The sequence below is a fragment of the Camelus ferus genome, chromosome 7, assembly GCF_009834535.1.
Source record: "Camelus ferus isolate YT-003-E chromosome 7, BCGSAC_Cfer_1.0, whole genome shotgun sequence".
NCBI classification, from domain to species: Eukaryota; Metazoa; Chordata; class Mammalia; order Artiodactyla; family Camelidae; genus Camelus; species Camelus ferus.
In genome coordinates this window covers 8726576-8750579 of record NC_045702.1, presented here as the reverse complement: position 1 = coordinate 8750579, position 24004 = coordinate 8726576, and the positions used below count along the sequence as shown (strand labels likewise).

Here is a 24004-nt window from a genome sequence, read left to right as displayed (position 1 = left end):
TGGTTGCACTTCTGGAGTCCTAGACACAAATTCCTAAGAGAAAATTTGGTTTGATTCTCTAATTTCTCAGCTTCTTGCAGACTTAATAGTAGAGAAGTTCTTTCTTATGTCCCATTATAATTCTTACTTCAAACAAACAAGAGCAGCAACAACAAAATAGTGAGGTTTCCTGCTTTTAAGGGGAGTGACTGAGCCATTAAAGAGGTGCTGCTAAGTGTTAAATCTAGTACATTTCAAATCGTCTCAACAGCTTATTGACGTCTTGAAGTGATGATTACTACTTTCAGATCGAAAACCAGCTCAACGAGAAATTGAAATTATTAATATTAACTTAGTCTTTTTCAATGAATCTAGAATTTTAGAGTCCAAGGAAAGTTGATGCTCATATAGTGGTCCAATCTCTCCTTTTATACATGAAACACCTACAGCTTGCAGGAAACTTGCTCAAGATCACTTCGAGCTGTAGTGGCAAAGCCAGGTCTGTCTGTCTTGTCTATACTACAAACTAGTCTATTTCTTTCCTTTGGGCTTCAGATTTTTCATGCCATGTCAGCCTGGCATTTATTTAAACCTACTTGCAAAAACATTTGCTAGGTTATAATACTTAGAGATTGAAAACTCACAATAATAGCCATTTCTTGGTAAATGGTTCTTTTAATTTCTTTATTATGGTTCACATAGCTGAAAGTGAAGTCATTTTTAGCTTAGATTTTCTTTTCCTACAGTGTCTTAGAATAATTTCCTTATCATATGGATTTCTGAAAATTAAGTTACTGCTAGATTAAGGACCTAGATCTAGGTATCGTAAGAGAGTTAACAATTCTCAAAAGTAGTGTGAGGGGGTAAAGAGGAAGGAGAAAAGAAAATTTCAAAGTCATTTGGGGAGTTTTAGCAAACTGATTGTGCCCTGGGGAGGCACCGGGGTATGTGAATTTGAAAATCACCCCAGAGATTCTAATCTCCTTTCACACCCACTACAGAAATGCTGACCAACAGGGAAATTGATAAAATGCTAAAAATCCATTTGTCCATGGTCCTTCCTCTGTATAAATACCTCATGGAAAATGGACATATACCTTATGATGTGTTCACATTTTATCTAGGATGGAGAAACAATAGTGCTAATGGCATTATTGGTTTTAAATAGTGATGGTGAATGTCAGAGGTCATTCAGCTTTGTATTTACAGAGGTCACAAATCACTGGCTAAATAGTGCCTGCTAGGAATGCTAGAGAACTGAACACTTGAACAGAAAGAAAACAAAAATCAAAATAATAACAACAAAAGTCTTCTGGGATATCTATAAATATCTAGATTAGGAAGTCAGGAAAACTAAATTTGATGAGGATAGATTAAAGGATCAGGTATATAAATTTAAGTTACGTGAATATATTTTCATAGGTCTTTCTGAATATCAATCAAACCCAAATTTGAGGAATGCCAAACATTTCTTTGCAAATGGCTAGTGACCCACTGCTTTAGACAACACTTCACTACTCCACCTGTTTCCCTATCAGTAGAGGGTGGGATTGGGAAGATTCTTAGAAACTTCTAGCTCTGATACTCAATAACTCCCAAATAGAATGTATGTTTATTTATAAATTATAAATGCACTGTTATAATAACATGATGTATGTTATAAAGTACACATAAATATAGAAAGTAAAAAGGATATTAATACATTTAAAAGATCTGACATAGCCCACCCCTAAAGCATCATGTTGCACATCCTACTCTTCCTACCACTGCTCTAACCACCCCCCCTCCCCCCGGATGCTGAGCTTCCTACAGTATTTGTTGAGGCCATACCCACTGCCTTCTTTGGGAACCTCCTTCTAAGGACCATACCTAACTTCCACACAATCATACATTCCCCATCTGTCTCTTATGTTTGGAATTTAATTTGGTTTTTTCCTAGTTTAGTGGATTGAATTTGAATAGACTTTTGGAGATCCAGAAATTGTAAGCCTTCCTACACCAGGTGGGTGAGGAAACTGTTCAGTACATGGGTAAAAATGGCCTACTGCTGAGCTAAATATTTTGACAAAATGAGAAGACTTTAGAAATTAATGTGCCATTAACGTTGCCTTTATTTCATGCCCATCTTATGTGTAGTTGGAGTTCCAAATGAAGTCGAACTCAGTTCAAATCCAGAAAACAGAAAACAAATCAAGACTACCTTAGCCAAGTAATTCCACTTCTGGAATTTATCTTAAGGAAATAATGAGAGATGAGGTCCAAGATTCATGTGCAAGGATGTTCATTTTGAAGTTATACGAAGAACACTGAAATAAATACCCAGCAATAGTAGAAATCGATCATTTAAAAAAATTAAGTAGTGGAATATTATGTGTAGCTATTAAAAATTATGTTCTCAAGAATGCTTAATAAAATCATATTATGAACATTTAAATTTTATTGTATGAATTGAAACATGTAAAGTCCTTATTTTCTTAAATAATATGTGTGTATACATATATAAGTGAATATATACATATATATATGGTTAACTGCCACAAAATATTAACAGTGGTTATATTTGGGTAATATAACTAGGGTATTTTTATTTTTTCCTCATAATTTTCTGTATTTCTCCAATTTTCTGCAATAGTATATGTCAATTTTAAAATCAGGAAAATACTTAAAATGTTTAAGAAAATCCTATACACTTAGAGTGCTATATATTTTTTGTGTTTACAATTAATTCACTGAGCCTGAAAAAGAGATAAGTTTTACTCATATAAACACTAGTCCTTTCTGAGTGCAGAAGCCATCAGTTTAGATAAGCAAACCACTATATTGAGGATCTATGTGGAGTTAACTTGCTACTTAAATCCATGATTGGGCTCAGGGAAGAACTTCTAAGATAAGTAAAAAAAAAAAAAAAAACTGTGGTTACCAAATAAAACCACCAGGTGCCACTGTTGCTTCACAGAAGGACAGAAATACCTAGCATGAATCTGTTTTTCATTAAGAATGGACACATGCTTCCACTCTTAGATAATAATAAAGACTTCTCAGAGGCATAACAAGTATTTCGATAATTTTATGCTCATATCCCAAAATGTCAATTGGAAGAGAGATGAAAGTGTAGTGCCTATCGATTCCTACTTATGGGATTGAGAAAAGAGGTCATAAAAGCTGACTTTATGTTTTGAAATAACCTACTAATGGTAGAGTTTTAATGCTATCTGTGTAGCACCGTTTCCGTGAGAAAGTGCATTCCTCATTCCAACTCTGAAAGGCAGGGATGCAAGTCTCCACCCTGGCTCTGCTGCTTTCAACTGTGAGGTTTTGGTAGTTAATTAACTTCTGCATCTATAAAACACTAATGCCAACCTCATACAGTTGTTTTAAAGATTGAATAACATCATAAACAGGGTTAGACAACTTATTACCTCTCCCTGCAGGGGTAAGAGGCTCCCAGCTTCCTTCACTGCTGAGACCACATCTAAATAAAACACGGACTCTCTACCTCCAAGGTGCTAGACTTGGTGTCTCAGGACGAGAGTCTTTCCCTAATTCAGGGTCTGTCATCTAATGAGAAGTAGACCTGACAAGCCACTTTATCCAATAGGCCCTCAGGTTTCTTATCTTTGAAGTAAGTGGTTGAGCCAAATGGCTTTTAGGTCCCCTCCAGCCAAGAATCCTGTGGTTCTATGAAACTTTTGGCACAGAAGGTAACATTCTACTTTCACACAATATACTTTTCTGATGTGACATTTTGCAGGTATTAAAGTTGGGGGACAAGGGGTGGGGGCACACATGGGTGCCATCATCAGATCATTTATTGAGCTTCTTCCATGTACTGAACATGGTGCTAGACTCTGGGGATATAAAAATGAAGATGATACTGTCTCTTCCTTTAAGGAGTTTTCAGTCAAGTGGAGAAACAGATATAGATGAAAATTACAGTGCAGCAGGGTAAGGGTATGGGCTGAGGCATATCTAAGGAGCTGCAGCCACACATGATGAGGTAAACACTCGATCTGCAACATGCTGTTGATCACTCAGTTTCACAGGATTCAGAATAACTCTGAGGGATTTTTTCTGATTTGCCTAGAGCTGTTTCCAGCACGAGGAACTTTCTGGGTCATCTTTCTGTGGTCATACCAACTTTCGCCTCAGAGAGACCTACGCAAGGTATTTTCTGAAGCACATACTCTTGGGTTTTATAACCGGTATGAAAATGAGAACAGCCTGTAGCATGGCAGACAGAAGACAGATGACTGCTTTAGGCTAGACCAGAAGAGATTCTCCTGCCATTGAGCACAGATGTTCACGTTCAATTTCAGTCCCATTATCTTTCTAAATTTCCTCTCCTCCTTAGTGTTTTTCACTGACCCTTTTCTCTACAAATGCTATGCTCAGCTTTTCCAAATCTTTCTCAACTGGGTCAGCAGCTCTGAACCTCTACTGCCCCTGTGCTCTTGCCAATATGCCTTTATTGACCTGAGACTCCCAAACCAGGGCATTAACGGGCTGGAGAAGAAAAGGAAGAGCAAATACCAACCTCTGCCACTTGGCAATTTCAAAGGCTACCAAATCCCCATCTGCTTACCAGACTCTCCGTAGTAAGCTCCGGCAAATCCTGGATGGTACAGCAAGGGTAATCCAGGACCGAGATGCTGCAAGATGCAGAGATAAGGACAGGCTTTAGGTAAATGGCAATGGCAGGAAAACAGCTACATCTGAAAGGGCAGGCATTCTCTCTCTTCAGCAGGCCTCATTCTTGTCCCAAATTGCTTAGTGACTTCAGCTGAAACTGAGGGTTCTGGTGCGAGGCAACTCCACATCCAGTTTCCTTTCCTTATAGCCTTGAGAGGAACCAACAGAGTTCTTTCACCCTGGCCCCCACCTGGCAGAGGCAAGAGAAAGCAGAAAGAGAGCCCCTATATAGCCACCTTTCTCCTCCTTTTTTTTTTTTTAAAGGAATACATAAGCTTGTGTGTATTTGTGTTTGAATTTAAGTGTTTATGCACTAATAAAACTGTGCTCCCAGAGATACTGCTCAAACTTATCCCACTTAATAACCACATGTGGATGTGAGGATGAAAAGAAGACCTCTCTTGTGTCTCTTACCAGATGTCCTGAAAGCCAGAAACTCTGGGGAATGATCACAGAAGCCACTGCTAGAGGAAGCTTGAGACAGGAGACAGCTTCCTGCAGCAGGGCCAATCTAGTAGCTCAAAAATGGTAATAGCATTTGCTCCCAAAACCGACAGTGGGGAACTGCCAGGGAGCTGGAGTCTCTGTGGTGAGCCCAGGGAAGCAGGCACGAGTCAGTAGGGGAAATAAGGCACTGCGTGATGACAGGGACACAGTCACTCAAAATAACAGCTCTCTTTTTTTCCTCTTCTCCCTTCTTCATTGGTACAATGCAGAATTTTAGACTCGCTAATTTTTAATGCTCCTTCTGGTTCCAACATTCCATGAGGGTTTAAACACCAATCCATCTGATGTAGAGCAGCTGGAAATGGACAAAGGCTGTTGGCAAAGTAGAGGCTGTAAAGAGGTATAGGATTCCTTGGACCTGTCTCTACACTTCAAAAGTCAAACCTTCTATCCAAGCAAAAGGCAACAATTTATTGGGCTAGAAACGCTGACTTTTGTCCAAGGAATCCACATAGATAACCTAAGTGGACCAGGGTAAGAGAGGAGAGGGCTGTGGATCTACCTACAGTGTTGCTCATCATCCTGCTTCACACTACTGGGCTCTCCCAGGGTTGCCAGATGCGTACTGTTCCATTAGGATAAACCTCCTTGGCTGCCTTATCCACTTATCTACCCACCTCCCACTGACAAAGGCCCATGGCAAAGTAGGTAGTGGCAACCAGGAAATGAGGGCGAGAAATTAAAGATGGATTTGTTCCAATCTCAGTGTATGAAATTCTAGCCTGAGGGGCTAGATAAAATAAAGTTACAAGTTTCTAGCCTGACTAGATTGTAAGAGCTGTGAGGAAACTGGGCAAAAATGAGCTGTGGGTCCTCGAGTTCTTGGGATCATGCAACAGTAAAGCTTATGGGCGATGCACAAGGGGACCTCTGTACCCAGGTCAACCTCAGCTAGTGGTATAGTCTGGCACTGCTCCCAGTTCCAAGTTGAACATGATGTACACCTACTGGGTTGTCTGTGCCCTGCTTCTAGGCCCATGGTGCAGGGGGTCATTTAGGTCCTGAACCCTGATCCCCCCCAGCCACAGTTGATTGATCCAAGGGTGGACATCTAATCCTGGGAATGTGGGACAAGGACTGAGAGCCAATTCAGTCTCCGAAGTGGCACTGGAATGTGTTTAGCTCACGTGGGCGTATTTCACCAAGTGGCTCAGTGGAGGGCTTCCTGGGCTTGCTACACTACAGACCACACCTGAGGCCCAGAGCTACATCTCTGTCATAAGTTCCTCAAGACGACATACCGCCCATTTTCTCCTAGTAAATTCACATTCTGTGTGAGCCAGGTCCAGCTGGTTTTGGTTACTTATACGAAGAGGGTTGACTGATACACACAGGTACCTTCATGAAGCTGTGGCCCTTACCCAGCCCAGCTTTCACTTTCATTTTCCCTGGTAACCCAACTAGCATGTCTTAAGTGGCATTTTTAAGGGGGCTGGTACACAAGTTTCTCTGTAATTAGGAAAAAAAAAAATTCTCCAATGCTTCTTCCAAACAGGAAAGGTAAAGCACTCTCATATAAGTTTACCTTAACTAATGCTTACAAAAGCTCTCTGATATAGTCAGAATAGGTATCAGTCTCATTTTAAAGATGAAAATACTATGGCTCAGAGAAACAAAGTATCTTACACTTGAGATTACACAGCCAGCACATGGCAGATCCAGGTCAGGAATTCACACCTTGTGACTTCAGGGTCCCTGAGTGTGTGGCTTAAACCACATATAAGTAGGCTGTCTCTCCAGGGTGGAGTTTCAGGCAGTACTGACAGACATTTCCTTGTTCCTCTCCAGTCACTTCAAGTGTCAGGTCAGCCTTATTCTACTTTAGGCTTTGCCTCTGGTAAAGCACTTCTGGTAAACTCCACTGATTAAAATGCTTCTAGTTTTTGTGAAAGAAGCAAACTGAGGAGCAAGGATCCTCCCTACTCCTCTCTGTTAACCTCCCAAGTCCCCACTTGGCTGGAACAATCCACAGCAACTGTGATCAGAAAGCAATCTGTGTTTTGATCCTGCCTCTGCTGCTTACTTAAGGGGGTCTCGCTAGCATGTTATCCTTAAGCAAGTCAGTTAACCTCTCTGAATTTGTTTCTGAATTGGTGAAATGGGAAAAGAACTTGATGTGTTTATCTCTTAGCACTGTTGAGGAGAGTAAATGAAATAATGGACATGAAAATACTGTATTTTTTTAAACTACAAATTGATCTAAGTAAAGGTCTATTATTTACCTTCAGTTACAGATTCTGTGTAACACTACAGTTTACAAAGTAGTGTAACTGATCCAACTTATGACATACTAAAATCAGGGCTGGCCAGACAAGTAGGCTGCTTCATAAAAAACATTTTCTGGATCCTTCTGCCACAGGGCTGAAATTTCATCGTTGCAGTTTCATTTCTTTGAGTCATGGCATTTTCAGTTTTCAAAACTATTAAACTATTAAAACACAAATATCCTTGTGAAGAGGTCAAATCATACACCCCATCAGCTAACACTTTAAGGGAATTAAATTTGACAGTGACAGTTCTAAGATATAAGGGACCTGGGACACCAGGAGAACTGAAAGGCAGCTCACAGACAATGCAATTTCTCACCAGCCCAAAATAGCCCTTTGAAATAAACCTGTCCACAGCCCCTACCTGTTTTTGGCAGTGATGTAGGACAAGATATTTTGATTGAAGAACTTCAGGATCAATGGAATACAGTTGGCAAATACCAAGTGTTGTGATACATATTCAAACTGAATTAAAAAGATAAGCAGAAAGGGAGCTTATTTGAGGGAGAATAGAAGGTCTGTATGAAAAAAAAGGAGGGGGGAAGCAAGTACAAGTCTAATATCCATTCCTAAGAATACCCACTGTCTACTTGTGTTATCAGGCTTCCTGTCTGGGAAGTGGGGAGAGCCATCTTCAGCTAGCTCATCCTACATAGAAAGGGACAATCTGCAGTGTATGTTCACTGCAAGCACCTGACCAAAAGCACAAAACATAAACAAGTCAGAAAGAAAATCCACTCCAGATAAATAGAAAGAATTGCTGTGAGATTTGTTCCTAAGCTCTACAGGAAAGGAAGGCTCCCTGAGGGGTTTGTCTTCCATACCAAAGCTCTGGTTCACAGTATTTCAACTGCGATTGATATAGCAGGAACAGGTGCAGCCTGGTCCCAGCAAGTGCTGGCATCACTCAGTCAGGATGGATACGGCACACAGTAACCAAATGAACCACTGGAATGTGGGCTCCAGTGCGAGTCTGGTTCACTGTATTAGCCTCCATACTTACAATATCAGCATTTTAATGAATGAATCAACAAGAGTCCTTCAGTCAACGTACACTGCACTGAGAGTAAGTTCAAGATCTCTTTGATGGGCTAAACACCAGAACACAGAACTCCATTTTGCTCTCTTGAATTGGGTTGGGGTTTACATCCAGGAAGACCTATTGGGGCAGTGTCATGGAGTTGTGTCACCTGAATTTTGCCTATGATATACACTAAGGAGCATCTGACAGTTTGTTTCCAGATCCAAAACCTAGACTGCTGGGACAGTGCAGAAACTGGGTTGAAAAAGCAGAGAAGTGTAGTGTTTTAAATCCCTTAGCCTTTCCTGATCACCAAGAAGTGGCCCTGGCAGCAAGGTCAGCTGCCCTCGGCCCCAGGTGTGTGGTTGGACGTAAGGAGTCAGCTTGTGTTGCCCATTTTTCTCTTCTGCTCAAGTATTTTTTCCATGGCAGCTGACCCTGGATATTTTCCAAGGCTTCAGATGAAGGAGCCAATACATACCTACTATCAAGTGATGGAAAACATTTTTCAGTTTGAGACATGTCTGTAGCCTTGTCAGGATTCACTGACACATTCTGGCAAGGCCCATTAAGCCACCCACCTGTCTGGCTGTTGATCCACATACTGCCCACTAAGAGAAGCAGACAGGAACACACATCCACAGTTCTCTGTTCTTTCTACTAGGCACACTCTCTCTCACTCACCCATCCTTACTCTTCCCAGCCCTGCTGCTGCTCAGCAAACATTGGCAGAAGAAGGGTGAGCATTCAGAGTACCCTAACACACCCTAAGATGTGTCTGAATGTACTAAAGTGGAGAAATATCCTGGTTTTACTGTCGAACCTGCCACGGACACAGACCCTGCAGGGGCTTCCCTGCTGAGGACCTGCTCTTCTACCAACAAGCTTGGTTCTCACTTCTTAGGAGGAAAATGGGGCAGAGCCTCTGTGCAGGAATGAGAAGACTCCCTCCCCTCTTCATGTCTCACCACAGAGAACATCCATTCACTGCCCCATGTTCTCCTGTATCTTTGCAATACCTGTAGCCAAGTCCATACTCTTAGCATGGCAAACAGGCCTTCATGGAGAAGCAGGTTCTTATCCTTTCTTAGCCTCAGTGGATAAAAGAAGGCTCACTTCATAGAGTTGAGAGAATTAAATGAGATCCTTCATGAGCTTAACAGAGAGCCGGGCACATTGTAAGTACTCAGTAACTGTGTGCTATCAGATGTATTATGATCTGCTGCTCCCTGTTGGCCTCTCCAGCTTCAAGTATCACCAGACCTCCCCACCTCCCTCCACCCCAGGCAGAACTAGGGCTACATTTAATCAGTTTCCAAAGGTACTTTGCTCTCTCTCCCTCCGGATTTTCACAAATTAGCTTTTCTGCTTGAAATGCTTCCTGTCCTTCCTGACAACTCCTATATCCTGGATAACATCTGTTTCTTTCAGACTCAGGTTGGAAGTCACCTCTTCTCCACCTCAGGTTGGATTAATTGTCTCCATAGCAGCCAGTGCTTACCTGTATCACAGTACTTATCACTCATAACTGGCTATTTATATATCTGTATCCTTTACAAAACTTCAAAGCCCTTAAGAGCCAGAACTCTTATACAGAATTACATCTCAAATGTTAGAAAACTGCCTCACATACAGAAAAGCATGCTCAACATACCCACTCCTCTTTTTTTAGGTGACATGCTTGAATCCTGTCTTCCATTGCTTCAAAGCTGGCTGGGCATATTACCAAGAAGCTAGTGATTCCTACCCTTGGATAATGTTCAAAAAACACAGACAACTGCAGCTTCCTAGGACAATTCCCCACATCCCACCAAAGCCTGTGCAAAGGAAAGGCTGGAAGATGCTCAGCTGGACTACAAAGGCCCTTGTGTTCCTCCCTTGGGAGACAGGACCTGGAGGACACCTGAGGCCTGTGGAGAAGCCTCCTAGCCGCTCACCTGGTAGATATGGTTCAGTTTGAAGTGTTTGAGGAGTAGCAGGAGCAGGGCAGAGATACACTTCACAATGATCTCCTTGTGCCTGTTCACATCAATGCCCAACTTCATGCTCTGGAGAACAGTGATGCTACAATGGGGAGAGGAAGAGTCAGTGCACAGGGTGGCCTTAGAGAGAGGCCTACAAGGACCCGGGAATTTGGGTCAGACACAATATACACAACAGAGCCAGAACGTGAGAAACCTGAACTGTGCTAGGGAAACCTCCAGAGTTCCACTTACAAGCTTGTCTGGAGAAAAGCTCCTCTAATCTCTGTTTCTCTCTCTCCTTTGGCAAGCTCGTCCCTTGGCAATGTCCACCCACATACCTGTGCAGCCAGTCACTGGCACTGATGTTACCCTCCAGACTCTCATTTCTGAGCTAAAAAGAGCACAGCAGAGAGCACTGCAGTGGAAAGGGGCTGTTGGTGGCAGAGAGGAGATCTCTTGGAGACCACCCCTGTAAGTGTTAATAAGGTGGGGTGGAGACTAGAGGACCCTGCAGACAAGATAGCTAATGTTTAGCAGCTGCCCCCATTGAAGCACTCACGGCATCTCCTCAGGCAGGACATCTGCCAGGATATTGATAGAGTCTGTCTTAGCCTTGGAGGTGGGGGCTGCAGCCAGCAGAATCTTAAGCAGCGCAATCTGGGAAGTAGAAAATGAGGAAATCCATCCCTGTCCATCCCATTCAGCAAGGTTATTTTTCCACAACTCAGCAGCCCTAGGAGAAGTGTTTTAAAGCCTTCCTGTAAGTTCTTTCCTCAGTGACCAAATCTCCTCAGCCTCCAGAAAGGCAAACAGGTGCCCAGTCCTGACAGGCCCACCCATGAGGCTTAGGAGCCAGAAGGGAGCTTATGGGCTGTTTGGCTTCAAGACTGCTCTTTCCAAAGAGGATGGAAGGAGCAGAGTGAGAGGGGTAATGCCTGGAAATGAGGTGGGAAGTTTAAGCAAGGTCTTGCTCCCCGACCCTTTTCCTTCCTTTACTTCAGAGCATCAGCATCCTCACCGTAGCAGCCGGAGGCTACCTAGGACATGAGACCACAGCAGACCTCAGAAGAAGGCACCGACTTAGGCGGAGGGCCCCCAGTGCATCCTGCACGGATCCCACCTCCCTGTCCCTTCCTCCCAAGGAAGGACTTGGGAGTACAGCCAAGTCCTCCTTCCTGGGGGAGGAACCTTGAAGAAAGCTCGGCATTCTAATGTGTTGGAGAATGCCTTGCCTGAGGGGTGAAGGCTCAGGAAACAAGGTCAAAAGACAGGTGGTTCAGCTTAAAATGGCTCTCAGCTATCTGTTCTGCGTAGCCAGAAGGGCATCTCTGGCCCAGCCATCTCCTTACCATGTACTGGGGGAGGCTATACAGCATGCCCTGGTAGAGGATTTCACACGGTGTCTCTGGTACCACCTCTTCCCCCTATGGCAAGAAACACACAGTTTGCCCAGGCCATTTTCCAGTTGACCAAGACCTGGAGGGTGGCATGAGAAGAGCACTGAGCTGGGAGTCAGATATAGGTTTCTACCTTAGCTGTGTTAATGAGTCATTGTATGACCTTGGATAAGTTACTTTCCCTCTCTGAGACCTAGTTTCCTCTTCATAGGATAAGTGAGCTGGACTGGATCACCTTTAAGGGCTCTTCTAGCCCTGAGAATCTATGATTTTGGTTTTCCCGTTATCTGGAATCAATCCAGAACTCTTTCTATGTCACTTGCAAGGTCAGGAGTCAGAAATCTCACTGAGAAGTTGGCTCAGACCGCTGTTTTGCTGGATATATATGGGCTTAACTCAGGTCACAGGTATGCCTGGGACTAGAGCAGATACCCCACACAGAAGCACTTCCTATGGTGTCAATCTGAAGCCATCCGAGAGCTATGGGATGCTCTGAAGCCAGAAATGAGAGGTAGATGACTCAGTAGAGGGGGTTAATAAAGGAGCTGTGTAGCCTATGGCCTGGAAAGGCAGGAAGGAGTATTAGCAGGGAAGATTTTAGGTAGAAACTATTTTCTTTCCTTCTCCGTTACCCTCTACAACATCCCTTCCTCTTTTCTGACCAGCCCCCTCACACACAACTCTTTGTCCTTTTGATGATCTCATCTAAGCCTTCTATGACAGTAGGGAGACATGCGTCTCCACTGCTCAAGAGGCCACTCAGGCCATTGTCATCTTTGGCCAGTGCAGTCCTTCCTCCCCCCAGGTTCCTCCATTATAGGGCAAGGGTCACTGTCATGAGACCCTGAGGCAGGAAGGAGTAACTAGGCCATTTCTATCCCACACAACTGAGCTGCTGCTTAAATGGGCACAAGTCTTAACAACCCGGGCAATCCTGCATATTTGCCTTCTTGCTCTCTAGAAGGCCTATTTCATACCTTCTCCCCTCTTTAAACCCCTGGCCCACGGCCCCTCAACAGTTGCTGACCCTGACTCTCACTTCATGGACAAAACAGAAGCAATCAGACAGGCACAGCTTCATCTCAACACTAAATCTACCGGAGAGCCTTTCCCTTCCTTCTGGACATGAAGGGTAAACTGCCCGTGCTCCTATTAAAGGCCAGCCCTCCACTGGTGCTCGAGATCTCACACCCTTTTACTTCGTTGAATGTATCAGTTCTGTAATTTTCTCCTTTTTTTCTGGATCATCCCTTTTAGGACATAAACACACTCCAGTATCCCCTAGCTATAAGACTTTCCCTTGACCCCACATCCCCCTTTAGCTACCATCCCTTTTCTACCTTCCTCTTTACAATAAAACTTCTACATGGTTTGTCTATGTTGATTAAGTCTCCCTACTTTCTTTACATTCCTTTTTCCATACACTCCAACTAGGCTTCACCCCCATCATTTCACTTGAGGTTACTCTTAACAAGGTCCCCACTTATCACCATGTTGCCAGAGCCATGGTCTTATCATGCTCCATTTATCGGCAACATGTGACACAGCTGATCATCCTTTTCTTCTTGAAAGACTTTTTCTTAGCTTTTACAGTATCACAACCTCCTGGATTTCCTCTCACCTCACTGAGTATTTTTCTTATTCTTCTTTTCTGGCTCCTTTCCTGACTGTTCACACCCTCAACATACTGGTGTGCCCCAGGGCTTTGACCTGGGTTTGATCCTCTTTTCTAACTTTACTCCCTCCTCAGGTTATCTCAGCCAGTTCTGTGGCTTTTAACATTGTCAATGAGCCAACAGCTCCCAAATTTAATTCTCTAAGCCAGTCCTCTCTCTAGAACTCTGGACCCATATATCTAATGGCTTGACTATTCTGATGGATGTCTAATGGATGTGGTGTCTAAATGGTGTCTAAATATGACCAAAATAGAACCCTTAATAAAACAGACCTCTCTACCTTGACAAATGGTATTTATTCTTCATTGCCCTTTTGTCTCTCTATCCACATCCAATTGAACTGCAACTCTTGTCAGCTACACCTCCAAAATATAACCCAAATTCATCCACTTTTCCCTTTCTCTGCAATCACTACCCCAGTCCAGGATACCATCATCTCTCACCTTGACTATTTTAAGAGGTTCTTAACCTTCCTGCTTCTACTCTTTTCCTGATCTACCCTTTACAAAGCAGCCAGTGGTTTTTAAACAGGTAAATCAGATCATGTCACACCTCTGTTTAAAAATCTCCAAAGGCTTTCCTTTGCACTGAATCAACTTCAAGCTCCCTATCTTTGCTTACATATCCTGCATAAAGTGGCCCCAGACCACTTTTGACTCCATCTGAGGGTTAACTGTCACCTTCTTGGTGGTCTACACACCCTATCTGCACAATCTAAAGTAGTCTACTACATGATGTGTCATCCTGTTTAAATTTCCTTAACCATATCCACCATTCTCTGAAAGTCTTGTTTCCTTAATTATTTATTACTGTTTTTCTCCAACTTCAATGTATCATGAAAGTAGAGGCCTTGCTTTGCCTAGTATACAGCAGGAGTCCAACAGCATGCACACACATTCCATGACAGCACTGCAGATAAATCTCCTCCTGTGCAGGATTCCCTTGACTCACCAAAGACATGGGGCACTTCTCCAGCTCCTCCTCATTCTTGATCTGAACATCTGCGATGGAGATGTACTTGTGCTGGGGAAGGTAAGACACCAACAAGAGGCTGAGGGCCTCAATCACATGTGTACCAGCCTATTTCTTAACTTACACAGTGATAAGGAAACGTCCTGTTTATGTGTCTTTTATCCCAAATAGATCAATTACTCTCTGAAGGCAGGAGTCTTATTTATCTTTGAATCATGAATACCAGCAAAGTGCTTCATATATAGTATTTGTTTATTCCATGTTTCCATATTTGTTGAAGGGCAGCAAATAGCCTAGAATTTACCTTCAACCAAAGTGCAAGGGGAAGGCAAGAAGAGGACCTTGACCCTGGACTGCTGCCCTGAGAGTTTCACCACATGTGTATGTATGTGTATGCATGTGTGTACAGAGTGATGAGATGAGGTGGGCTAGGGTTCAAGGTCTGTGCAAGGAATGACTACTCTTATTCGTGCTCACACATGGATATTGAACCGACGCTACTCAATCCTGGGCCTGGGGAAGTTAGTGAGCCTCTAAAAAGAGAGCAGTGAGAGGAAAGAAAGCAAGAAGTGGGGAGAGAGAAGAGTGGGAGGAGGGAAAAGGAATGAGAGGAAGGAAGGAGAACTTTTCATCCATCTGAATGTAGGGCACTGAATAAGTAGGGAGAAACCTGATTTTTAATCTTTTTGGCCAAAATGCCTGCAGGGGAAATACAGAATAACACGCTCAGAATGTGCCTGGTGGAAGGGCTCCACCCAGGACCCAGGACCCTAGTAATCCAACTTGCCTTGATGACTCCCTATCCCTGAAGACTGAGAGCCCACCCTGGTCACCTGCTTGAGGGTCTTCACACTCTCATGGATGGGCCTGGGTAATCCAACCAAGGTATCTGTGTCCCTGTGAAATGCAAGACACACGAAATCATAAGGGTCAAAAGTATACAGAACTACCAAAACCCCCTGGAGTCACAGGGACCATACAGTCAACATCTGGTACCCTGGCTCCTTCTCCACAAGCCTCTGGGTTCCCCATCATTACTTCAGGGCACAAAAAGAGAAGTAGAGAAGTGTTCCTGAAAATTAGGATTTCTGCATCATCTTACGGGGACTCACTTTGTCTGGAAGTAGATCCCTACTCAAAAGGGCATGTCGCCCAGCAACATTTTTGACAGTAAAACAGCAGTAACAATGGCTTCTCAGGTTTTATAACTGGTCAGTGAGAAGGAGTCACAAGAGTGGGGAAACAGAGAAGGACTGGATCTGTTCTGACCACATCGATTCTTCACAGAATTCTGGCCAATTAGAGAAAGGCTTGTAGGTACCGTGTTGTAACACTCTGATGAGAAAACTAATGCTCAGGGGGGAAATGACTTGTTCAAGGTCCTACACCTGGCTGAGAACACAGAAGTTCTAGGAAACTGAAAGGAAAAAATTCCATGGCAAAGCAGTCACTGGAAGTTGCCCAGGCTCTGGGTTGTATCATCATGACCAGGCAACATCTCATTCCAAGCCACCCACTCCTCTGACCCCCTAAGAATCTCTCTATAGCCAGTTCTGACCATCCACTTACTGCCCCAGAGTGAATCCGATGAACTTGTTCCTGCTCATCTCCAAGAAGTGCTCAATGTCCTTCTGTCTGAGGACGGTGGAGAAACAAATCCCAGAGAAGGGAAGAAAAGCAAACCTTAAGAGAGAGAACCTTACTGGGCTCCCACCCCTCTGCTTGGAGAACTGAAATGGCAGGAGAAGGCAGCAGCCAACAGAGGGAACTTGAAACCCAGGAGTTCTGACTCCGAGCCCAGCTTATTGAGCCTTGAATGCACGGACCACTCCACCCTGGGCCTCCAGTGACTGAAACCCCAAAGCTCAGGATCCCTAGTGTTACCAAACCTACCTGACCTTCGGGGCCCAGGGTAGGCCCTTGGGAAAGGCCACCCGCTCAGCAGAGAGGGATGCCTGTGAGGGTGGAGGTGGTACCAGAGGGTCCTGCTCTAGCAAGTCTAACTCTCCATCCAAGGTTCGTTCTCCATCACCAGCAGACTCCTCTTCTTCCTCTGTGGCTGGTTCCTCAGTCTTAAAAAGATCTCTTTCATTGTAGATGTCCAAGCTGTCCTGCTTAGTAAGGAGTTGCTGGGGTGGGGGGTGAGGATAGGAGGAGACAGGGAAGGTGTGCAGAGAGCTCACCCTAGGCATCCTTGTCTGAGACCACCCTCTACCCACAGGCTGCTAGACTCAGGGAACATGGAGCAAGAACCACCCTTTAGTGAGAACATTACTGTCCCACCAGGCCCAATTCCAGGACAAGCAGCTCTCACGTAACCACCCCAGTGGCTGGGAAACAGAGCATAGATAATCCCCAAGTCATAGTTACTTAGCTTTCAGAAAGCACTGATGCCTTTTTTTTTTTGCCAGCACTTTCCTTCCTAATTATGCTCTACTTAGGTGAACATTCAATTAGTTTGCCTTCTGTGAGCATACACCAGCTGGCTGACTGAGGAAGAAGAGGACAGAAGCTTGCTGCTAGGCAGAGGGAAATGAGTTTGGAATTTTAAATCTTGTCACAGAAAGAAAAAAAGATCGGACAGAAATAGGCCAAAAAGTTAACAGTGACTGCCTCTGTTTGTTAAGACTGTGGGTGACTTTTTTTTTCCTCCCTTCTTCACATTTTTATATTTGTTCTAAATTTTCTACAGTGAGTAAGCATTACTTCATAAAACAAAAAATAAAGGTTAAAAAAAATCACATTGCAGATAATGTAGACTAGACTACTGAGTGCGACTGTCTGTCCCTGTCACCTGCAGTTCGTGAACTCGGGTAGAGCAGGCAGGTGAGTTCTCGGGAGCAGGATCAGGTCTCAGGGCAACCTGCCATCCTGAACTTTCCAGGGATGCAGACTATTATCTAGGACCCTAAGCAGTCAGCCTCTGGTACCAAGGCCAGACAAGAGCATGGCTGGCTCAGGGTAAATCTTGCTGACAAGAAAATGATAAAGTACCTCACCCAGGTACCTATGCCCAGGATTCTACTCTAACTGTTGTTCTGGATGCTAGGGAGGCACTGAGGTCTAAGCCAACGATCTTGTAGCAAGACATGGATCTATAATGTGGTATCACAATGTTACATCTTGTCAGCCCAGGAGCCAGTCAAGGCTGGGACATAGAGGCCAAAGTATAGCCTTCAAGGTTTCAGGTTGGTCACAGGGCCAATCAGGGTCAGGACAGCTGGGTCGTTTACTGTTCTCTCCTACCACATCCAGAGCTGCTTAGAATCTTGACTTTTGGCTAGCTAGCGTCACAACACTACTGTCTGCTTTAGCCCATACCCTTCGAGAACCACGGCGACCTCGCAGTTTAGAAGGTGGGGGTGCCAGTTGAGATTCCCCTAGGTCGAGAGTGTAGGAGGGCGGGGAGGCAGCACGCATGCTCTTCACCACTTGGATACTGTCCTCAGCCAGTGGAGGCAGGCCCAATTCTGCCCGCTTCTGTACTTTGAGAGCCTGAAGATGCTCAAAGCCACCGAGGGTAAACTGAGGGGTAAACAGGAAAGGGGCAGAGAAGAGAGGAAGGGAGGGAAGTCAGAGAGAGCGAGGTCAGGGAAACATGGATGCAGAGGAAAAGCCACAGCCTCCACTCCCCTCAGAACCCCCTCCTTAATTAGGAAGTAATAAAACAGGAAGAGGCAAAAAATGTGGTTACTATTCCCAGTCTCCGAGGTGGTTACTATCCCTCAGAGTTCAGGGGTCAGGATAAAGCATTATTTACTGACCCAGGGCTAGAAATATCACCAGAAATTAGGAAAGGGACTACTGGGGGCCTCCACTGAAAAAGCAGGAAACTGTACCCCCTTTTAAGGAGCACATCCAGATGTTATAAACCCCCAGAGTCACTCATTTCCCTCTGTAGTCAACAGGCAGTGCCCCCTGAGGCCTGCCCTGGAGGGTATGTTGTTCAACTAGTCTTGTGGGGTGGGAGCCAGAGATGAAGGATCCTGCTGAATAATTAGTAACAAAACTGCAACCATATACTTACGAACACTTCATTTTTTAAAAAGCAAATCATCTGTTTATCTGGATGGAGAATAGGCACTAATCTCCACATTTTACAGCTAGAGAAACCGAGGCACAGAGACTTGCCCAAGGTTCCTCAGTATCAGCAGAGACCAGATCTCCCAACTCTCAGCCAGTCTTCTTTCCACAAAACATCAGCTGTATCAGGGGAAGGTGCAATGACACTCCGACCCAGAGTGGCATCTCCCGTCAGTCCAATAGAAAGAGGTAACCTGCTCTGACACAGAACACTGATTCCTCTAGAACAGCCTTACTGGCCCTCCGCTGGCTGACAGCTGCCCTGTTCTTCTGCCTATCTCCAGCCTCCTGGAATCAGACTAGAAGAAACTGAGGTGGCAGAGGGCACTGCGGATCTGATGAGATGGGAGAGGGGAGAATCAGCCACTCACCATGACTACCTTCCAGAGCAGAAGCAGGACCTTCTTTATGGGGAAGTGGGGAGCCAGGCCACTGCAGAACTTGGTAACCATAGAGAAAAGCAGAAGGGCAAAAGGCTCCTCATTATGCGTGGAGAAGCCTGGGGGTGTGGAGAGAGGCAAGTGAGAAAGGGAGGATGAGGTAGCCGAAACTCGGTCCCGGTAACCCTGTCTGGACACAGTGAGGAAGGCACTCACCTCTCCCAAAGAATTTGAGTAGTTGGTCCTTAGAAGGAGGCTTAGAGTGCCCCCAGGGTGAAGCCCCTCAAGGCCAGGAAGGGAGATCATGGAGGTATAATGGCACAGTTCCTGAAGCTTTAGAGGTGGATGCCAAACTAGAAGTAATGCTAATAAAGATGTTGCTTTCTGGCTGAAGGACTCAATGCACTTTGTAGATCACAACTCACTTTTCCACATCAATGAATGTATTTTCAAACATCCCACAGGCCTTTATATCTTATCCTTGGCTGATGACAACATCAACTTACATTTTCAAGGTAAGTCAACTCATTTTTGCATGTGGGATTTGTGATAGAATGGGAGACAGATGACTATTCTCATTTAAAACGAAGAAGACCAAGGCATAGAGAAGACATATGACTGGTCCTAGCTCATAGACACAGGGGCAATCAAGCCAGGCCCTCATGCCTGCCACAAAGTGTCTCTGTCCTAAAATAAGGTATGTTAATTCTAAAAAGAAAAGAAAAAGAAGAAAACAAACTAGGCAGACGCTGTGCTTCCCCGCTGCCGTAGGCACCTCAGCTGCCGCTCCTTACTCAATTCAGGTGCGGAAGGTCTCCCGGGCTGTCCTCCACCCGCAGGAGTCGGTCTCTCGCTCCAGGCGAATATTTTCCACCATTAGGTACAGGACACTCAGCAGCACCCTGGGGTTATAGAAGGATCACAAGAAGTTCCCAAGGCAGTTCCCAGCCTATAGTCTGAGACCTCAGAGATGGTCTCAATGGGAGCCGAACCCAGTGGAATTAGCAACTTCTAGTGGTCTGGGTACATCTGAAATTTGGGCAAAGGTAGCCCATTGCTAATCACCCCTTGTTCCAATCCCATGGCCGGCCCCACTCACCGGAGCTCTGTGCTATCAGCAATGGAGATGGCTGGTTTCCGAAGAGCACTGCTACAGGCCTGGCTGTTGCTGCCATGGGGACAATAGACAAAATGGGAACTCATAGGCCCCTTTATTCCCTGCGTCTCCACTTATCATACACATAAACATGAGTACCGGCCACTCCCTGGCTATGTGGCTATAAAGAAATTGGTGTAAGGGAAGGGAGCCCACAGAATTCTTCTGCCACCTCAGCAAACCCGCATCTGTGGTGAAGACAGGCAAGGGCAGGGTCTGGGATATGCACTCCTCTTGTAATCCCCACGTGTCTAGTAGTGTGCTGAATGCAGAAAAGATGCTAAGCAACACTTGGTGAATAATAAACAGAATTCACTCCATCTGAAACTCCTGGCTGATAGGCATGAGATAAAACAAAGGATCACTATAGTGGTAGCAGCAGACAAGGCCACCTCTAGAGCTATAACCCACGAGGGAAAGAATCAGACACAGCAACAGGAATTGGTCCCATCCCTCTTGGGTCACGTTCTCAGGCAGAACAGCATCCTTCACAGATTCCAGAGTTAGGCTGAGCTGAGAAGGTGTTTGGATAAAAAAGCAATCCACCCAGGATAGGCCCCTGAAACCCGGGATTGAAACTGTAAGTGGGGCAGAAGCTGCAGATGAGCCCAACCTCAGGGAGGAGGATAGAATGTCAGAGAGCACAGCTGGATGGAGGGGAACCGTCAGCGAGCTTTGGACTGAGGTGTGACTAGACCTAGCTTCTTCCACAAAGGTCTCTCTAGTGAGGCAACCAGCATAGGACATGAAGCATTCTTCAAAGAAGGGGGTTGGCAGCCCTCCCTTAAGGCTTCTCACTCGATTTCCATGTGGAGTAGCTCCAGGAAGGCCGAGAAGGTCCCCATCTGATAGAGCAGGAAGCAGTTGTACCTGGACCAGTGTAGCACATCGACCTCTGAATCACATTCCGCAAAAGTGCCTAAAGGACAAGACAGCGCCATAGGGGTTGAGGGGGAGGTGGTTATCCCAGTTCTTTCCACCCTGCCCCATGATCTTAAGACTATCTTCCAACACCATGCCCAACAATTAGGCTGACAAAGGTAGGGTGAGGGCCCCCCCAAGAACTTCCTGGAATGAGGCAGGGGAGAGGAAAAGCAGTCCCCAGAGTTAGGTCCAATGTGCTCATCACTGGCCTGTCTTAAGTTTGAGTTCCCTGAGAAGCACATCCAGAGATAAAGATTCAAGTGCAAGTAGTTTATTTGGGAGTTGATACCAGCAACCATTAGTAAAAAGTGGGGAAGTGACATAAGGAAGAGAAGGCAGCCAAGGGCTCAGTCCCAGTGGAGAGAAGCTCTGGAAAACAATACAAAACACACAACTCAGAATCATCCCACCCAAGAGGGGTGAGGTAGTCGGGCTCTTCATCCACTAACTCCTGGCAGTCACTGATGAGTGTGGATGGACTAGGGGAGCACATTAATTCCCTAGCACTTCCTGGCTTCCCTATGTGGGCTGCACAGAAAGTCCTCAGGCAAAAAGGTACTGGCAGGTGGAAGCTGGCCAGACCACTAGTCCCGAGAGATACTGGTCAGGCACTTCCTTGTTTGCTATGGTCTTCTCTTCACCAGATGTCCACTCTTCCCTCTCCATTTATGATTTTCTTTTATAGGTTTTTAGCTCCCAACTAGCTCGTTCTGCCAATAGTCCTTATTTTCACTACTCCAGCTAGGTTATCTCATTTCTCTTTCCAACACCTGGCTAATAGGTCTCTTCTGGGAAGCTTTCCCCCAATTAATCTCATTGAGTTCTGATCATCTCCAAATTACTCACAGCATCCATTCCTGCTGCTAGGTTGGCTTGAATCTTCCAAATGCCAGTGAGAAACAATGCCAAGGGTCCATGTGTAAATCTACAGCAACTCCCTGCCTCACCTGAGTGTTAGGGTCAGGCCACAGATGATGCAAGAAGCCTCCATGCTCAGCTGGTGGGACATTGTCAGCTCTGATCACACTGAGAGCCCAGGTAAAGGCAAGAAAAGAACCCTAGAGGAAATCCTGGCATGTCTGGAAAAATAAAGGCTGATTCCAAGGGATCCAGAACAGTACCTACCACTATCTCCTCATCTTCCTCCTAAGCACAAGGTTACTCCTAGCACATGACAAGATCTGTCCTTGAGAGGCAGGGAACTTGCTTTCCCACACTGGCTTGCCTCATCCTAGTTTGGATAACACCATTTCTCTCCCTAGTCTCCGCCCTTCTCAAGTTGGCAAAGGTGGCCACTCACCTTGGGCCAGGTAGAGAACAGCCCGGGCCACCTTCAGTCGACGCTCCCTACTGACCACCTCCAGCCGGTCCAGGAGTCCCATCACATAGGCCTTCTGGGCATCCTCCTCCAACTCCAGCCACTCCTTACCCTCCACTGGGGAGAGAAGGTCAACAGATCTAGAGTCAGCTACTGCCTCCCCTTCCTGGAAAGGCTCCTGATAGCATTTCCACCTCTGATCTCAGCCCCCAATAAATTCTTCTCTTCAAAAGCTTTCCTTTTTTAGCTGACAAAAAATAAGGGATGGGAAAAGTAAAAAACCCAAACATTCTGGCCTGAACCCTCTCTGTAGCCTCGTCTTCCTCCATAGCCCCTCCATTCCCCACATGCAGCATATACTGTCCTCTCTCTCCGTCTTTCCTCAAGGAGTTCCCTGTTTCCCTACATATCTAATTCCTATTCATCATTACAGGTTCATTACAAAATCACCCCTTCCCCATAATGCTCCAGCCAGAAGCTCTGTCCCTTGAGATACTTTTTACTTCTCTCATGACACTTCCCGTTTTTCTCTTGCCTCAGCTAGTTTTGTGAAGCACATGTCTCCCCTCTGCTTTCTGACTATAATCTCTTTGAAGATACTATAAATTCACCTTCACCTCTGCTTCCTGCATCTCTGACACAAAACAAGTACTCACCACATATTTGTTGAGCTGAAAATTGAATTGCCACTGACCAAATAAGGAAATGGAAGTGGATTTACTTGGTCAGTGGCAATGATCTGAGTGGATCACAGTGCGGGCACATAAAGTCATTACCAGATGCTATTAGGAGTGAGGTAGAGCTGGAGACAGGGGTTGAACAGCAAGGTCAAGGACTAAGCTGGGCACAGGGTTACCAGGCAGCAGGGCACCAGTCCAGCCCAACCTCCCCATTTCTCTGCTTTCTTGACCCTTTTCATCAGGGAAAGGGACCCAGCTCAGGCTTCTCTTCCACTGCATGACCTCTCCACTTGAGATATAAGAAACTCTGTGTCCCATATACAATAAGGGATAGAGAAGTTACACGGTTATAGAGAGGATGAAGAAGGATTACACTTTGTTTTAGGCTTTTCTAGATCAGGCTGAATATATTACAGAGGGAGAAAGCAGATCTCTATGAATAAGGATCTTGGATCACCTTGGGTCTTGAAATCTTCTTCAAAGCATCGTCTGTTAGTGGTGAATTCCAGGTTTTCAGTGTAGCTATACAATTCTGTGACAGGAAAGATAGGACAGAATCACAAACATTCAGCAGATCCTTATAGAAGGGGCCTGGGGTACAGAGCGTGGCATGAAAGAGCTAAAGCTTCCAACACATTCCTGTGTCCAACTCAATCCAGAGCCAGCTTCCTCCCTTTCAGAGCAGTTAAAAATAGCCACCTGTGTCTCTGGGTGATTAAACCATCAAACCTGTCCTCCTCTTGCCAGCTGGCTGCTACAGCAGAGAAGGCAGCCTTCAACATTTGATGAGGGCCAGGAGGAGGGCTGGAACAGAGAGGGCTTAGAGTCATCACTCCTGTTTCTTAGAGTAGCAATCCTTTCTGCTTGCCAACCCAGACTGGGACTATCCTGTCTCTAGGGAAAAAGGGGGCAACACAACTCCTGAAATTTAGAGGCAAGATCCTTGTGCTATTCAAGGAGCCAGGGTGAGGGCTGGAGAGTATGTTTTAGA

General features: G+C 45.2%; 1 protein-coding gene across 1 annotated transcript in view; it reads right to left on the bottom strand.

The window, feature by feature from the left end:
- STRIP2 (striatin interacting protein 2) overlaps positions 1-24004 on the bottom strand; it is a 40045-nt gene that overhangs the window by 8349 nt on the left and 7692 nt on the right. The window contains 17 exon segments of the mRNA XM_032483318.1: positions 4562-4628; positions 7807-7907; positions 10401-10527; positions 10987-11084; positions 11777-11851; positions 14452-14523; positions 15306-15369; positions 16042-16107; positions 16366-16601; positions 17794-17997; positions 18927-19054; positions 19730-19736; positions 19738-19837; positions 20035-20103; positions 20890-21010; positions 22316-22450; positions 23471-23545. Coding sequence (XP_032339209.1) covers positions 4562-4628; positions 7807-7907; positions 10401-10527; positions 10987-11084; positions 11777-11851; positions 14452-14523; positions 15306-15369; positions 16042-16107; positions 16366-16601; positions 17794-17997; positions 18927-19054; positions 19730-19736; positions 19738-19837; positions 20035-20103; positions 20890-21010; positions 22316-22450; positions 23471-23545 — 1745 coding nt within the window.